Source organism: Lissotriton vulgaris, chromosome 5, assembly GCF_964263255.1.
Source record: "Lissotriton vulgaris chromosome 5, aLisVul1.2, whole genome shotgun sequence".
NCBI lineage: Eukaryota > Metazoa > Chordata > Amphibia > Caudata > Salamandridae > Lissotriton > Lissotriton vulgaris.
Window position 1 is genome coordinate 107,589,504 of NC_141693.1, and position 19,668 is coordinate 107,609,171.

Consider the following 19,668-nt stretch of genomic DNA (forward strand, 5'->3'; position numbering starts at 1 on the left):
AGCATATCTACAGGCTAGCGATGACAGAGCATATCTACAGGCTAGCGATGACAGTGCATATCTACAGGCTAGTGAAGCCAATGCATATCTACAGGCTAGCGATGACAGTGCATATCTAAAGGCTAGTGATGACAGAGCATATCTACAGGCTAGCGATGACAGTGCATATCTACAGGCTAGCGATGACCGTGCATATCTACAGGCTAGCGATGACCGTGCATATCTACAGGCTTGCGATGACAATGCATATCTACAGGCTAGTGAAGCCAATGCATATCTACAGGCTAGCGATGACAGTGCATATCTAAAGGCTAGTGATGACAGAGCATATCTACAGGCTAGCGATGACAGTGCATATCTACAGGCTAGCGATGACCGTGCATATCTACAGGCCAGCGATGACAGTGCATATCTACAGGCTAGTGAAGCCAATGCATATCTACCGGCTAGCGATGACAGTGCATATCTACAGGCTAGCGATGACAGAGCATATCTACAGGCTAGCGATGACAGTGCATATCTACAGGATAGCAATGACAGCGCATATCTACAGGCTAGTGAAGCCAATGCATATCTACAGGCTAGTGAAGCCAATGCATATCTACAGGCTAGCGATGACAGCGCATATCTACAGGCTAGCGATGACAGAGCATATCTACAGGCTAGCGATGACAGTGCATATCTACAGGCTAGCGATGATAATGCATATCTACAGGCTAGCGACGACAGCGCATATCTACATGATAGCAATGACAGCGCATATCTACAGGCTAGCGATGACAGAGCATATCTACAGGCTAGCGATGACAGTGCATATCTACAGGCTTGTGAAGCCAATGCATACCTACAGGCTAGCGATGACAGCGCATATCTACAGGCTAGTGAAGCCAATGCATATCTACAGGCTAGCGATGACAGTGCATATCTACAGGCTAGCGATGACAGAGCATATCTACAGGCTAACGATGACAGTGCATATTTACAGGCTAGCGATGATAATGCATATCTACAGGCTAGTAATGACAGTGCATATCTACAGGATAGCAATGACTGCGCATATCTACAGGCTAGTGAAGCCAATGCATATCTACAGGCTAGCAATGACAGTGCATATCTACAGGCTAGTGAAGCCAATGCATATCTACAGACTTGCGATGACAGTGCATATCTACAGGCTAGCGATGACAGAGCATATCTACAGGCTAGCGATGACAGTGCATATCTACAGGCTTGTGAAGCCAATGCATATCTACAGGCTAGCGATGACAGAGCATATCTACAGGCTAGCGATGACAGCGCATATCTACAGGCTAGCGATGACAGAGCATATCTACAGGCTAGCGATGACAGTGCATATCTACAGGCTTGTGAAGCCAATGCATATCTACAGGCTAGCGATGACAGTGCATATCTACAGGCTAGCGATGACAGAGCATATCTACAGGCTAGCGATGACAGTGCATATCTACAGGATGGCAATGACAGTGCATATCTACAGGCTAGTGAAGCCAATGCATATCTACAGGTTAGCGATGACAGTGCATATCTACAGGCTAGTGAAGCCAATGCATATCTACAGGCTAGCGATGACAGTGCATATCTACAGGCTAGCGATGACAGTGCATATCTACAGACTAGCGATGACAGAGCATATCTACAGGCTAGCGATGACAGAGCATATCTACAGGCTAGCGATGACAGTGCATATCTACAGGCTAGCGATGATAATGCATATCTACAGGCTAGCGATGATAATGCATATCTACAGGCTAGCGACGACAGCGCATATCTACAGGATAGCAATGACAGCGCATATCTACAGGCTAGTGAAGCCAATGCATATCTACAGGCTAGCGATGACAGTGCATATCTAAAGGCTAGTGATGACAGAGCATATCTACAGGCTAGCGATGACAGTGCATATCTACAGGCTAGCGATGACCGTGCATATCTACAGGCTAGCGATGACCGTGCATATCTACAGGCTTGCGATGACAATGCATATCTACAGGCTAGTGAAGCCAATGCATATCTACAGGCTAGCGATGACAGTGCATATCTAAAGGCTAGTGATGACAGAGCATATCTACAGGCTAGCGATGACAGTGCATATCTACAGGCTAGCGATGACCGTGCATATCTACAGGCCAGCGATGACAGTGCATATCTACAGGCTAGTGAAGCCAATGCATATCTACCGGCTAGCGATGACAGTGCATATCTACAGGCTAGCGATGACAGAGCATATCTACAGGCTAGCGATGACAGTGCATATCTACAGGATAGCAATGACAGCGCATATCTACAGGCTAGTGAAGCCAATGCATATCTACAGGCTAGTGAAGCCAATGCATATCTACAGGCTAGCGATGACAGCGCATATCTACAGGCTAGCGATGACAGAGCATATCTACAGGCTAGCGATGACAGTGCATATCTACAGGCTAGCGATGATAATGCATATCTACAGGCTAGCGACGACAGCGCATATCTACATGATAGCAATGACAGCGCATATCTACAGGCTAGCGATGACAGAGCATATCTACAGGCTAGCGATGACAGTGCATATCTACAGGCTTGTGAAGCCAATGCATACCTACAGGCTAGCGATGACAGCGCATATCTACAGGCTAGCGATGACAGAGCATATCTACAGGCTAACGATGACAGTGCATATTTACAGGCTAGCGATGATAATGCATATCTACAGGCTAGTAATGACAGTGCATATCTACAGGATAGCAATGACTGCGCATATCTACAGGCTAGTGAAGCCAATGCATATCTACAGGCTAGCAATGACAGTGCATATCTACAGGCTAGTGAAGCCAATGCATATCTACAGACTTGCGATGACAGTGCATATCTACAGGCTAGCGATGACAGAGCATATCTACAGGCTAGCGATGACAGTGCATATCTACAGGCTTGTGAAGCCAATGCATATCTACAGGCTAGCGATGACAGAGCATATCTACAGGCTAGCGATGACAGCGCATATCTACAGGCTAGCGATGACAGAGCATATCTACAGGCTAGCGATGACAGTGCATATCTACAGGCTTGTGAAGCCAATGCATATCTACAGGCTAGCGATGACAGTGCATATCTACAGGCTAGCGATGACAGAGCATATCTACAGGCTAGCGATGACAGTGCATATCTACAGGATGGCAATGACAGTGCATATCTACAGGCTAGTGAAGCCAATGCATATCTACAGGTTAGCGATGACAGTGCATATCTACAGGCTAGTGAAGCCAATGCATATCTACAGGCTAGCGATGACAGTGCATATCTACAGGCTAGCGATGACAGTGCATATCTACAGGCTAGCGATGACAGAGCATATCTACAGGCTAGCGATGACAGAGCATATCTACAGGCTAGCGATGACAGTGCATATCTACAGGCTAGCGATGATAATGCATATCTACAGGCTAGCGACGACAGCGCATATCTACAGGATAGCAATGACAGCGCATATCTACAGGCTAGCGATGACAGAGCATATCTACAGGCTAGCGATGACCGTGCATATCTACAGGCTAGTGAAGCCAATGCATATCTAAAGGCAGGATGACAGTGCATATCTACAGGCTAGCGATGACAGAGCATATCTACAGGCTAGCGATGACAGAGCATATCTACAGGCTAGCGGTGACGGTGCATATCTACAGGCTTGTGAAGCCAATGCATATCTACAGGCTAGCGATGACAGTGCATATCTACAGGCTAGCGATGACAGAGCATATCTACAGGCTAGCGATGACAGTGCATATTTACAGGCTAGCGATGAATGCATATCTACAGGCTAGCGATGACAGTGCATATCTACAGGATAGCAATGACAGCGCATATCTACAGGCTAGTGAAGCCAATGCATATCTACAGGCTAACGATGACAGTGCATATATACAGGCTAGTGAAGCCAATGCATATCTACAGGCTTGCGATGACAGTGCATATCTACAGGCTAGCGATGACAGAGCATATCTACAGGCTAGCGATGACAGAGCCTATCTACAGGCTAGCGATGACAGTGCATATCTACAGGCTTGTGAAGCCAATGCATATCTACAGGCTAGCGATGACAGAGCATATCTACAGGCTAGCGATGACAGCGCATATCTACAGGCTAGCGATGACAGTGCATATCTACAGGCTAGCGATGACAGTGCATATCTACAGGCTAGCGATGATAATGCATATCTACAGGCTAGCGATGACAGCGCATATCTACAGGATAGCAATGACAGCGCATATCTACAGGCTAGTGAAGCCAGTGCATATCTACATGCTAGCGATGACAGTGCATATCTACAGGCTAGTGAAGCCAATGCATATCTACAGGCTTGCGATGACAGGGCATATCTACAGGCTAGCGATGACAGTGCATATCTACAGGCTAGCGATGACAGAGCATATCTACAGGCTAGCGATGACAGAGCATATCTACAGGCTAGCGATGACAGTGCATATCTACAGGCTAGCGATGACAGTGCATATCTACAGGCTAGCGATGATATCGCATATCTACAGGCTAGCGACGACAGCGCATATCTACAGGATAGCAATGACAGCGCATATCTACAGGCTAGCGATGACAGAGCATATCTACAGGCTAGCGATGACAGTGCATATCTACAGGCTAGTGAAGCCAATGCATATCTACGGGCTAGCGATGACAGTGCATATCTACAGGATAGCAATGACAGCGCATATCTACAGGCTAGTGAAGCCAATGCATATCTACAGGCTAGCGATGACAGTGCATATCTACAGGCTAGTGAAGCCAATGCATATCTACAGGCTAGCGATGACAGTGCATATCTACAGGCTAGTGAAGCCAATGCATATCTACAGGCTAGCGATGACAGAGCATATCTACAGGCTAGTGAAGCCAATGCATATCTACAGGTTAGTGAAGCCATAGCAATGACAGTGCATATCTACAGGCTAGCGATGACGGTGCATATCTACAGGCTAGTGAAGCCAATGCATATCTACAGGCTAGTGAAGCCAGTGCATATCTACAGGCTAGCGATGACAGTGCATATCTACAGGCTAGCGGTGACAGCGCATATCTACAGGCTAGCGATGATAATGCATATCTACAGGCTAGCGACGACAGCGCATATCTACAGGATAGCAATGACAGCGCATATCTACAGGCTAGCGATGATAATGCATATCTACAGGCTAGCGACGACAGCGCATATCTACAGGATAGCAATGACAGCGCATATCTACAGGCTAGCGATGACAGAGCATATCTACAGGCTAGCGATGACAGTGCATATCTACAGGCTAGTGAAGCTAATGCATATCTACAGGCTAGCGATGACAGTGCATATCTACAGGCTAGCGATGACAGAGCATATCTACAGGCTAGCGATGACAGCGCATATCTACAGGCTAATGAAGCCAATGCATATCTACAGGCTAGCGATGACAGAGCATATCTACAGGCTAGTGAAGCCAATGCATATCTACAGGCTAGCGATGGCAGTGCATATCTACAGGCTAGCGATGACAGTGCATATCTACAGGCTAGCGATGGCAGTGCATATCTACAGGCTAGCGATGGCAGTGCATATCTACAGGCTAGCGATGACAGTGCATATCTACAGGCTAGCGATGACAGAGCATATCTACAGGCTAGCGATGACAGTGCATATCTACAGGCTAGCGATGATGATGCATATCTACAGGCTTGCGACGTCAGCGCATATCTACAGGATAGCAATGACAGCGCATATCTACAGGCTAGCGATGACAGTGCATATCTACAGGCTAGCGATGACGGTGCATATCTACAGGCTAGTGAAGCCAATGCATATCTACAGGCTAGCGATGACAGTGCATATCTACAGGCTAGCGATGACAGTGCATACACTCACAAGGAGACCACAGCCAGCTGAGGTGCAATCTTCTCCCACTCACAAGAACGACATCACAGGCAGCAGCAGTGCAAGCTTCTTACACTCACAAGGAGACCACAGGCAGCAGAGGTGCAAGCTTCTCACACTCACAAGAAGGACATCACAGGCAAGTGGTGCAATATTCGCACACTCACAAGGAGATCACTGGCAGTACACACCACATGAACACACTCCATAACACATAGCAACAATACATTGGCATTTACAATGCCATTAGCTCAAACTCAAATAAATCCGAGCCCGATTGCATTTCTAATGCTTGTTTATAATTTGTCTTCCAATACAGATAAAGTCCTGAATTGACTGCAGTGGCCTTTTTAATCTACCAGTATATTAGTACAGTGGCTCTTGCGGATAAAAAAGTCAATATACTTAAGAATAAGGTATGCGAAACAAGCCTCCTTTTCCTGATAGAACATGAGAAATAGATAATAGTAATACTAAAAAGGCGTTCTGTTTTTTTTAGGCTCATTCAAAAGCAGTCTTCTTTGGAATTTCAAGAGGGACATTAAAAAAAAAACTCAGAATGAATATACGTATTTTATCTGATATGATCTTAAAAAGGTATGTTAACAGGCTTCCACAGTAATGCATAACAGGAGGACTGGTTTTCTAAAAAATTGGGATTTATAAAGATGTTGCAGATAGGCTTAGCGTCAAGATTTAGGACACACAACAGAAACACAAAAGATAGCATGTTGATAACAGAAAAGATGCTATGTATTAGACATCGCATTTCAATACCTAGAGTCAAATCGGACAATAGGGAAGCCTGCAATGCGAGGCTATAGGGCCTTTTTTAGAAATTAACTGTTGGACCGAGTGTTAATAAATACTCCAAATTGAATATGTTGTTAATACATGAAAATATGCTTGATGTTAATGTATAAAAATAGACTTGATGATAACTTATGGATAATACATTTTAATAAAGATAGAACACACAATGGGTAGAATATTATGAAAATATGAGATCTAATATGTTATGTTAGGGTGCTTGCCCTACATCTGTTGTAAAAACGGACATGAACTTTTTTTTAACTTTAGACTTGATGAAATTATTTTAGTCCTGAAGAAGGTGGAACCATTCAAGAGATCACCGAAACGCTGCGTCGACTTTTTTTGTGATTAGATTGTAACCTATTTTGGGAGGAATGACAATATGGTTTAGATTGAGTACAATGAATGTCCTGAAAAAATTCTTTTTATCCTTTTAAAATAAATATATATTTTTTAACTCCATCCTTTGAATTGTTTACAATACTTTGTATTTGATACATTTTATGACTATTACATTGTTATTAGTGCATGTTTTGGAATAATACATGACCGTAGGTCAGTTGAGGTAAAATTGTTCTAAAAGAATTACACTTGGTCTAGGACACAACAGTTAGCCCTTTCTCTAATATTATAGGGACGTGTTTGTTGTTGTATGATTTCTTTCACAGCAGAGTCTTTTGGTAGTGGCAGTAAAAGTGGTGAGGGCAGATGCATTGAGCAAGAGAATGGCTAACTAATAAGATGGTGGCTTCTGCAACATGAGACTGTTGTGGTGAAACTGGAGCGTGCGTCCAGCTCACGATCACAGCATCCACACCACCATTCGAACGTGTTCAGAAAGAGTCACAGCCTCTACAACAGGAGTCGCCAACCTTTTCTGTAATAAAAGCTACTTATGTTCAATGAAAATCCTCCCGAGCTACTATTAGAGATGTAATCAGACAAGATTGCATTAGTGGTCATCATTTGCAAGATTAAAAGCAGCAATCGCCTCTGTACATCAGACACAGTTGTGAGCAGTATTGTATATGATGCTTTATCAATGTGGGATGCCTCTATATGGGTAACACATAACATCCATGGCTGGGATGCCCCTAGCACAGAGTTAATAATAATGATAGTAATAGTCTCCATAACAGCGTTTGACTTTTATTACTCAAATATCAGCTTTGCAAAAGCAACAGTTTTTCTCCATCAGCATATGAATTCTGTAACTACACAATTTCATTCAAATACACTTGTCTCAATTTTGAGATAGAGATAAAGATAGATATAGATATATATCTACATATATCTCCAACCAAGATAAAGCTGGACAGCTACCAGTAGCTTACGAGCTACTCGTTGGAGAAGCCTGTTCTAGCAGAGAAACGTTTTCAAATGGTGTTGTGGGTCCTGTGCTGTGCTCAGTGCACAAAGGTGAGCCAGGGCTGGAGATGGCTTCAGGGCATTCAGCGACAGGCTGTCAGGATAGAGTCATTCACTCACTACAAGTAGGAAGAAGGTAGGGCTAGACTTACACTACCTACTTCTCCCATCTGTTAAGGGCAGGGTGGATGAGTGGTCACACAAATAAATCCACTACCTCCTTCTGCAAACTGAGACACTAAATGCTCCTTACCTCTGGTCCACTTAATGTGCCAGTACTACTGCCATAGTAATGTGACATTGCTGCTTGTGCAGACGCGTAGGTGAAGTCTCTCTTGTTCTTAGTCAAATGATGGGATGGAACTACTTCACTGAAATAACTTTCCCACATTTGCAGCTCTACCTAACATGGCGGATGCTGCTAACACAGTCTCAAGGACACTGTGTGCAGTCCACACTCAGACATGAAACCTTTCTGGCTGTCAGTCACGTTATGAGTCACAAAGACTATGTAGGCTAATAAACTTTTATTTTCTAACCAAATATTTGTAGTGTCAAATCAACGAGTGGACGGAGCCAAAAATGAGCCAATTGTGCTTCCTGGTGATCACAGACTGGCTATTCGGTCAAGGATAAACATACTGATTCTTATTCAATAGAAATATACAATTTAGTTTGTTGTTCTGAAAAGGGCATAAAACATTTAAGACGCCACATCTTTACCACTCTTACGTAGAAAAAGGGTTACTTTTTAAATACATTTACACCAATATTAGTGCAACAGACAGCCCAAATGAATGATATTACATGCATAATGTTACCTTATTAATCCAGAAAACCATAGCATCCTCCAGATCATAGGGTAGCTCCTTTGAGGCACTGAATGTAGAAAAGCGTTTGACACTGGCAACCACCTTTTCAATGCTAATCATTTCAACAGTATACGCCATCATTAATGCATCAATCATTGACATGTGAGCACTCTGTGGAGTAAATACGAAAAACAGTTCTTACTCATGCAACCAGCATGTGCATTAAGAATATTTTTTAATATTAGTATTTATGATGCACTTAACACTTCGTGGCTTATTAATCAACCATTCCTTTCAATCAAAAATACCTAAGAGTGCAAAATAAAGCAAAACTTTCCAATGTATCTACAATGAAATCCAGAACGGACAACGAAAAAAAAAGGTATCAGGGAAAAACATGTAAAAACGCAAATAAGAACAATTGTAAATATCAATGTCATAATTTACTAGCTTCTCCCCTTAGATTCGCTTTACTAACACCCAACATCTCATATGGCCCTACTATCGATGGATGCATTTATAGAAGAGGCCTGTCTAATTTTTGGCACTTTCTCTTCACCGGTCTGAAGGAGTCCTAGACGTGAGGGTGCAGAGAGTTTATCAGCCAGGGTGCAGGCAGTGATGGCGATGTTGATTATTCCGCTGGCTTTGAAGGTGGTGGAGGCCGGAAAGGAGAGAAGAATGTGGATCTGTTTCAATAAAGTCCATAATAAGGTCATGTTTCTTGAAGCCCCTTAAGGTGTGCTGCATCATGGAGGATACTTCGAAGGGGGAGCAATGGTAAGTCTGGGAAGAATACTGGGTAGGAGAGTTTGTGCAGCTCTGAATTCACTCTCTGAGAGGAACAGTTTCACTTTTAGTAGAGTTAGTATCAAGCCATCTTGGTTTTCTTGATTCTAGAGGATGAGATCGGTACTAAGGATGAATCAGAGTGGCATGGACTTGATTGAAAGTCAAGGTATCAATTAGTCCATGTTGATGAGTAAGGTTTGGTCTAGCTTTTTGTTCTTGACTAATAACAGAAATTTATTGTTGGTGGGGTGCAGGTCTGTATGAAATGCAGGATGTGTGCTTGGGGCTTTGGCTATCTAGAACGCAGGAGACTTTTGTGTATAGCTGTGTGCTATTGGCGAGTTTATGGATTTTTATGCTTTTATTTAGTATGCAGATATCTAGGGGGCTCCATGTAGAGATTAAAGAGGACAGGCAACGTGAGGGACCTTTTGGGGATTCCACAGGTGATGGGAAGCTTTAAAGATCTGGAGCATCCAATATGAATGAACTAGTGTCAATTGGAGAGGCCGTAGGAGATTCTGTGCAGGACATTGCCTGTGAACCTCATTCAAGACTCTAGGGTGTGACTGAGGCTGGGATGGTCAACTTGGAGGAGCTGCAGCAATATCTGAAACCAGCTAATGACGGAGATTGCTGGCATTTGAAGTGATATGGGAGTTGAGATCAGCCTAAGTTTATGATGATCTTGATGATGAAAGCATAGGCTAATGATTGCCAGTGACAGGCAGCGTCATCAGGTACTAGGCATTAGTGTGGCCTTCTTCAGGAGTGTGAGAACGTGGTCTGCCTCAAGAGCTTCTCAGATGATGCCTTCAGCAAGGAAGGCATTGACAAGGGTGAGTGTGTAGAGTGCTTTGATGACAGATGAGTGAAGGACATCTTCGTAGGCTGTGGTTTTCAACAAGCGGAGTATGTTTGTGGGATTTGAAAGAGACAGTTTTGAAAAATAACCACTGTATGATGCAGGGCAGAGGGGTGAGTGTAAGAAGAGAAGCCACCTTGGTGTAGTCTCTGTGCTGCTGGCTCGAGTACTTTTTACCCATTGAGGAGGTTGATGGTATTCAACTTATCTGTGGCGCGTGGGGCATATGTGGTTAAGGGTTGATGCAATTATTAATGTTCTTCTAAGAGCATTCTGCTTCTGTTGGCTATTTGAGGATTTGGTATAGTAGCTTTTTTTGTTGATGTGATGAGTTAGGTACTGGGTGACACCAAATTTGGCAGTTCGGCCTTGACTATTCCCATGGAGAGCAGGGTCAAGACTGATTTATACATGGCTAGGTCCAAACTGCGGTGGCATGGCGAGTAAAATAACGATGGATTAAATCGAAATCTGTGACTGTGTGTGTTTGAACAGTTAACACTTCGTCCAACATTTTATTTTATGATGTCACACCAAACTTTACTTTTCTGACACTATTTTCTCTCTGTACATGGAACGCTTCTCCCGTGGTGTCAAGTAGTTAGGCTTGGGGTTGCATTTTAGTTGAAGAACGAAATCCGCATGGTTCTGCAGAAATGTTGGTGCTTACAAGGGAACTAACAAAGGATACTGGCGTGGAGACAGGTCAGAAGATGAGTTGATGCTGCAAGTTGTTGATGTAGATGTCAGTGAGTGTCTGAAGGTTTCTTGTTCTATTTTGGCTCATCCTGTTTGTGTGTTGCTTTGATGGTCATCAGGATTACTTGAATGGCAGAGTTGTCAGTCCAGAGGTATTGATGTGTTACATCTCATTCCCCATTTATGCTATAGTTTACCTCAACTCTAGCCTAGCTTTCCACTCTTTTCAACAGACCGCTTTGATGATACTTGTATTGTTTACTATTTTCAATGTGTAGCTTGTTACCATAATAGGCTGGTTTGTCTGTCAAATCTATGTGCTGCACTTAAAACTTGGACCCTTGGAATGTGCAGTGGGTTAACAATGTTAAGGTCCCCAGTCCAGGTTAAACCATTCACAACACATCTTAAAAGTTCTAAAATGTAAACAAAATGTAGCATACAGCTGTGGCATTTTGGGGGAACAAACTTAACAACGTTATAACTTCATTATCCCCAGTAAAGTGGTGCGATTTGGCAGCTTGGTATAAAACCTATGGATTGAGTCTTGGCATCCTCTATAAGTCAGGGTGCAATCAGCCCTTTTCAAGAGCTGTTTTCTCAACATGTGAAGCCTAAACACCAGATGGTCTATGATCTTTACTGGGCACTTAAGTGTTAAAGTTACTGGCAGGATGAAACAATTAAAACTTTCCAAAAACTTCTGTGACCAGAAGAGAAACCTTCTTTCAATTTCTTTCACCAAATCGGTTCCTTTCAGCAAAATTGAATGCATCAATCCTGTAATGAGCAGCATTCATGAATACTATAACTTCGAGAAAATGGATAAAAACAGATGAGAGCATCCCACTCTCCTGGCATATTGCTGTCTACTTTGGCCTCTGGCAGCTCTTGCTCCCATCCACTGCATAAGACTGAAGTTAAAGAAATTTGACCCTCGCGATCCAGCCAGGTTTTGTGAGGCAAAAAATATCTCCTGTTATTGTTCCGCCTCAAGTGGGTTTTCTCTGCCTTCCGACTATGTCAGTTTGAGAACTAACCTGAAGAAGTCCATTCATGGATCTGATGGCTACACATCCAGCTGGTCACACATCCAGCTTCAGGCTCTGGACACTCCTTTTCACAGATTGAGCTTTTTCCTCAACTCTGGTCAGCCCTATCACTGTTTTTATTGAGCCAGTAAAGAGTGCACAATGGGCTTCAGATATGGTCTTCAAGCACATTCCCACTTGAATTGATTGCCAAACCTGTTAACCAGGACTACATTTTTAACACAGGAGTATATACTCCAATGGCATGGATATCAAATGCACTTACAACCTGCAAGCACAAAGATCAGCCCAGCTTCACAGCTCTACATAGATATTTAGAAGAATTCTATTCTATTCTATAGTTTTGGTAGAGCGCAAACAGCTGCCTCAGCAATGAGGCGTCCCGGCGCTAAGAACCAAGACCTAGGCCTGGGCGGAAGGGAAGGGAGTTATGGGAATAGGTACGTTTTTATTGCCTTCCGGAACGCTGATAGGCTTTCTATGGAGCGAATATGTTGCGGCAGATCATTCCAAAGTTTGGCTCCAAGAAACCTAAAGGAGCGGCCGCCCATGCGGCAAAGTTTTATGCGTGGGACGCATAGTAGGTTTTGGTTGGAAGATCGCAGGTTACGTAACGGCGCATAGGGGGTAAGAAGAGGTCGAAGCAGTGGAGGGGTATCGAGTTTCATGATTTTGAGGTCTTTTGGCTGAATATATTTTTACCACTTTTATAACAATCATGGTCAGGCGCACTTGTGGCCTGTTGTAGTTGCGAACAGTGCCATCCATAAAGTGTACCGCTGTGTGAGAATCTCCATCAAAGCATACCTCCACCTTTCTCATGATATGGGGAAACTGTGTGCTTCAAGCACTAACCTACACAGTCTCATGCTTGGAACTGAAATTTGCATGCTCAGGGCTCAGAGCTAAAGGTAGCCACGTGCCCCACTTCACCAATATACTGCATTGGCACTGTAATGTCAGTTAACACCCAAGAATGAAGCCGCTGCTCTAGAAGGGAGAGAATTTTTACAGGCAAGTCAAATGGCGTGCAATGCCAGACAATTTTTGAAACCTGTGTTCTTTCGTTCTCCGGAAATCATGGACTAAGATTTTACAGATGGGTTCACTAAACCTCAGTGGCATTTGTTCTACTAATGAAATGCGACCAATCTTTCCAAACCGCACCCTATGCTGAAGTCACTCCACAGATATTAGGAAAACATTTATTTGGGGAAACTGCCAAGCTAATAAAGACCTTGCAGGTAACCTATAGATTGTTCGATGTGCAGAAAGAAGCACAGGGCTTCATCAAACAGCCAATAAGTATATGTACTCCAGCAGCAGCCAACATGTGTTTTTTTAAGGTTAATTGTAATATGCAAACCACAAATACCACAAAACAAAGCTTCAAAAAGCCAACAAAGTAAAAAAGCAAGCACCCGCATAAATAAGAGAAAACACAATAAAATAATAAAGCATAATAAGAAGAATATACAAATCAATTACAAGCAGCACAGTCAAATAAAAATAAATAAAAGCACAGTATCAAATATAATATCTGATAGTACAAGTTCGCTTTTAATCTCTGAGATGGTAATGCTCATAAAAATTTTAGGAGATCATTTCAAAGTTTTCCCCAAAGGTATTGACATGGTTTTTGCTTTCTAGAACCGCGTATCGACTGAGTCAATGGCACTTGGATCACTGTGGGGAGACTTTAATAGCATTTTAGATACCTTTTATGACAGGTTGATGTCCCCTCACCCCCAGTCCCTGGTCCCCAGCAGTGCATAATGCAAAAAATTGCCAGCAACTGTTTGACGTCTGGGAATTGAGTGACACTTGGTGAATAGAACGCACCGGCATGAATACTCTATTTTCCTGTACATAATATGCACTCTCAATTGGATAGGTTTGTTTGCACATCAGATCTTCATACTGGTGTCTTGACTAATTCATATTACTCAAAATTCTTATCCAACCACAATCCTCTGTACATAGCCCTGACCTCAAGGAGGATGCCTACCCCAATTACAACATGGCAGTTACAATTAAATATATTGGACTATTCGGTGTTCCGTCAAACAGTGGAGGATCATATAGACACAATATTTCCCAATAAGAAGCAAAAGCACCTCCTCCCCATTAGTGGAGTGGGAAACGTTTAAAGTGTTCGCTAGGGACTTATGCATCATGACTACAGAAGGGTTAGACAAAATCCTAACCAGAGACATTTTGTAGCTCAAAACATCTATTCTGAACTTGAAACAGATTATTCCTACTAACCCAAGTCGCAGACTTATGCATTGTAAGATTCACCTACTTTGATAAATTTGAAATTCTTAGATGTCAATACTACTGCTACTTCTGGGACAGAACACACAACAAATGGCAGATTTGGTTAATTCTCGAGTATCGAGTACTTACCCTATCTACATACATTTTCATCCCAGAGTCATGACCACCCTCCCCCATCCACCACCCCCATCTGTTGAATTTAGGGTGGTTCTACTGGACCTTCTTCGTGGTAAGATTGCACAATTGGATGGGCATGTGGCAGAGGTTTATTCTTTTTTCCCATACATTTGGCACCAAGATTGGCTACGCACTATGAAGCATTCTTTAAATTAGGTCCTCTCCTTTCCTCTTTGAATGAAGCCATTATTTCTACAATGCTGAAACACCATAAAGACTCCTAACACCCATTATCGATTTTAAATACAGATTATAAGATCTTAGTAAAAATACTAGCTGGTCATCTGTTGCCAGAACTCCCACAAATGATCCAGGACGATCAATCTAGTTTTGTTCCAAAATGCATTATCTCTTTCAGTCTTTAAAGGTTATGGAATTTTAAGTGTGATGCGTCCAAATTGTTCCACAATGGTGCATGTATTTCGTTCTACTTTGAAAAGGCCTTAGATTTCCTTCAGTTGGGATTATTGCAGAGTTCTGACGCGATTTGGGTTAAGTCCATACTGGCATAAACAAGAGCATACTCTATACAAAAACCAAATGGCTCATGTAAAAACCTGGGATTGTAGCTCTGATTCTTGGGCTGTTGGTCGGGGGACTGGTCAAGTTTGCCCATTATCACCATTACTATTAGCTATGGCAAAATAACCCACAACAGCTTGGTTGCGAAGCCCTATGGCACACTTAAAGTTACCGCTTCGTCAGCTATACATGAAGTGTCACTACATGCGGTTGTTGTATGTAAAAAAGACACAGGAGGAGACTTTTCTTTAATTCAGCAACTACTGGGAGACTCGATAGCTCTACACAAATTAGGCCAAATCTTTATTTTTCCCCTGCATACAGGGCATAATGTCTGTTCCCATGTACACTTGAATCACAGATTGGTGCATGAATATGAGTCGTTATTTTTTAATGTTTCCAACTCACCTGAGGATTTAAGAGACGGTAACTTGAGTAGGGCAGTCCAACAGCTCCGGGGACGAAACACACTTTGGACCTCTCTCTTCTGTAGGCCTTGGGTTGGATTGCATTTATTAAAATGGGGATACTCCTTCGCTTGTTATATTATTCTACAAGCCTCCCATTACTTATTCCTAGGTGCTTCATTAAGGAAGTCAATATTCTGCTTAGTAATTTTATCCGGGCTACAGGGTGCCGTTGGGTGGCATTATCTACCACTAAATTACCAGTAGAGGCAGGGTATGAGCATTATTATTCAGCTGCACAGTTGCCGTCGCTATTTCAATGGCTGGTATGCGGATCTTTTTCTGAAACGGGGTTCCATGTTTTCAATTAAATGGATGGCTCACTTCACTCCTTAATGTTTCCGCCAATCGTTCACAAACATTTTCCTGTGTTGTTCAGAACAGTCTTGTGATGACAACAGAACACGTGTGATAAGGAGGTCAATTCTGCCCTGTGCTTCAGCGATTCCCCTGCTTAATTCCCCCCACCCGCACAGGATAGATTTAGTCTGGTCAAGTTCATTCCTGGACCGACCTGGGTCTGTCTAAATTGAGAGAATTATGGATTTGTAGCAAATTGCTGGATTCCCCTACCCTTACCACACACTATAATCTCTCCCTTGGGAAATTTCTCACCTATACACATGTCAAACATGTTCTCCGTGATCTAGTCAAAACTCAACTAAAGAAGCCTATCACACACAATGTATATAAAATGTTGTACACTATGGGCCATTGTCTCAAATTGATTGAATTATTTTACAGGGCCGATTTATGCCACTGGGACCATTGCCCAATCCAGAACATCCCTCTGGGAATCCTGGGAGCTGAACATGAAAAATTCAGTTCATGGTGCCTAATGATAGGACTATAGGTATACTAAAGGTAACTCAGGTGACTCGTAATAACAGGGAGATATAATGCACAGCCATAACATGTACATTCACCAGCTTGTCAAGGGGAAAAGGTAGTGAATGGCAAAAAAAGGCACTCCACGTTTGCAACTCATAGGCCTGTCTCACCAAAGTAATGGAAACAAAAAACACAGCTTCATAGTCAACAACCGTAACTGGCAACTGTGAAGGGGCTCAAATGTACACACCGTCAAAGAAAAGTAAGGGCAAGATTTAGTTACCGTTGTGGCATAACAAAAGGAATAGAGGGATACAGATTGTTCAACTCTTTATGTAACTTCATCATAATAAGAGTACATGAACAGGGATGTCTGGCCTAAGAGACAGAGGAACGCCGCCAACTCTGCCCAGCAACCCTTGAGGACAACTACCGCACTCCCTCTCGGAGCCAGAGAGAGTACAAACTGGAGGACCTCTGACAATCTAGTTCACAAGGGATCGACTTGGTTTTCTGTGCACAATGCAACAAAACTGCTCGACCTCCCAAAGTATACAGACTCCGTGGAGGGATAGCTAGCAGTTAAGATGATGTCCACAGCTCTGGCAGAAGCTGAAAGGAGCTCATGCACACCCACTCACTCTGCAGACATGAAGGTGGAGGCTCTGAAGATTACGGTGCAGAGTCATACTTCCCAGTTTAACTGTGAAAGAAAGTCCATACTGAGAGGAAGGAAAAGTGAGGGACATAGGGAGAGCTGCTGAAGGTCTGCATACCACACCCTCCTTAGCCAATCTGGGGCAACAAGAATGACTGCCTTAGACAGGGTCTAGGCAAATCTTTTTCAGAACCCAAGGAATCTTGGGCATTAGGGGGTAAAAACATGTAGGGAAGCAGCGAGTTCCACCTCAATTCAAAGGTGTCCAAGGCTCTCTCAGCAGAAACTAGAGAGCGCAGAAGGAGTAGTTTCTTACCTGTAACTCCAGTTCTGTATTAGGGGTATCTCTGTTATAGTCATAATCTAGTGAATAGTCCCGCCCATGTACGTGGACCCCGGAGCAATCAAAAAAAATCTCTTAAGCTGTCTTCATTGCATTCCTGCATAGACACTTAAGAGAAAATTAAAGACCATAATGCAGCCTGTACCTAAAAGGCTACACTGTCCAATACTTCAACTAGAAATGGCAAGCATACAACACCAATAACACATTCAGCACAACCTGTCAAGTTTCACCCATACAGAAACTTCCCCCCTCACCAAATCCTTGGAATGATAGAGAGGAAGGCAAGGACAGACAAGCCTCCATAGGCTGCCATTATGTGTCTGGAAAAGGGATACCGTGCCTTTAAGGAACTCTCTGGAGACCCTCGGTATCCCAGCATGCTCAGCCCCTTCATTTTACTTTCAGTTCTTTTTGAAGGTGCATAAAACAAGGCCTGTAGCATACATTACAATACCATTTTCTCCACTGGGCAGGAACGCGGGCGCTTATGACTAACAGAGATACCCCTACTACAGAACTGGAGTTACAGGTAAGAAACTACTCCTTCTGTAGTAGGGGATCTCTGTGTATAGTCATAATCATTTCAAAGCAAAACTGTAGTAGCTGCTTTGCCCCAGGTAGAATGAGCCTTCGGCTTACCCCCTAAGGTCTTATTCGCTTTCTGATAACAGAGCTGGATACATGACACAATCCACCTAGAGATGGACTGTTTCGAAGTAGCCAGACCAGTCCTAACCGACCCATAGTTGACAAACAGCTGGTCGGACCTACGGATATCCTTGGTCTTATCCAGATAGAGTTTCAACACCCTTCTGACATCCAAGGAATGAAGAGACCGTTCCGCTGGAGTGGAAGGATTCTGGAAAAATGTAGGTAAAGTTATACTCTGATTAACATGAAAATCAGAAATCACCTTGGGAAGGAACTTAGGGTGAGTACGCATAACAACCTTAGCAGCATGAAATACAGTATAAGGTTCCTGGCAACACAATGCCTGAATTTCACTCACCCTGCGGGCCGATGTAATGGCCACCAGGAAAGCCGCCTTCCAAGACAGGTGCTGCAATGAAGCCTTATGAATAGGCTCGAAGGGTTCCTTCATCAGCCGGGACAGCACCACATTCAGTTCCCATGAAGGCGAAGGAAGCCGAACAGGAGGGAACACCTTCTTCAACCCTTCCAAAACATCCTTAATCACAGGAATCTGGAAGAAGGATGTCTGTGAAGGGCCTTTTCTGTAAGCAGTCAATGCAACTAGATGAACCTAATGGAATGAAAATTAAGGCCAGACTGAGCTAGATGCAGAAGTTATGGAAGGATAACATCCTCCTTGCAGGTCGTCGGATCATAGTTCTTATACATGCACCAGATGCAGAATCTCTTCCATTTGTAAGCATAAGAGGTCCTAGTGGATTGGCTCTTAGTCTCCTTCAATATGTCCATGCAATCCTCAGGAAGATGCATTTCGAAAAAGTCCTGGGTGCAGACTTCAGTCCAAACGGTAGTACGGTGTATTGATCGTGATTGGCGCCGACAAGGAAGCGCAGGAACTTCCGATGTTTCCGTGCAATGGGCACATGGAAGTACACATCTTGCAGATCTATCGCACACAGCCAGTCTCCCCTCTGCAGCGGAGGATACATCTGGTGAAAAGACAGCATGCAAAACTTTTCCCTGCAAATCCACTTGTTTGCTTGTCGCAAATCCAGAATGGGTCTGAACTCGTTCTTGTCCTTCTTCTGTACTAGGAAGAAGCGTGAGTAAAGACCCTTTCCCCTTTGAGACAGAGGGATGTCTTTTATCACCTTTTTTCTTAACAGGGTATCGGCCTCCGCCTGGAGCTCGCGCAGTTGGAACTGCGAGCCGACCGGTGGAATCGCTGGAGGTGGGCTGGTGAAACGAAGACTGTATCCATTGCAAACAATATTCAGCACCACTTGTCCTGAGTAATGTTTCTCCACTCTGCCGGGTAATGTTGAATGCTTCCCCCCCACCGGAGCGGGTAACGGACAAAGGGGAAGTAACAGCTCAGGGCCTAGACCTAGCCGGGCATTTGGTCGCGGCGGAAGAC

General features: G+C 43.5%; 1 protein-coding gene across 2 annotated transcripts in view; it reads right to left on the reverse strand.

Moving 5' to 3' along the window:
• Positions 1–19,668, reverse strand: part of CAMSAP1 (calmodulin regulated spectrin associated protein 1) — a 542,816-nt gene that overhangs the window by 258,356 nt on the left and 264,792 nt on the right. For both annotated transcript variants that reach the window (XM_086921001.1, XM_086921000.1), the window contains exon 4: positions 8,918–9,079. In XM_086921001.1, coding sequence (XP_086777127.1) covers positions 8,918–9,079 — 162 coding nt within the window. The remainder of the gene's footprint in view (positions 1–8,917; positions 9,080–19,668) is intronic.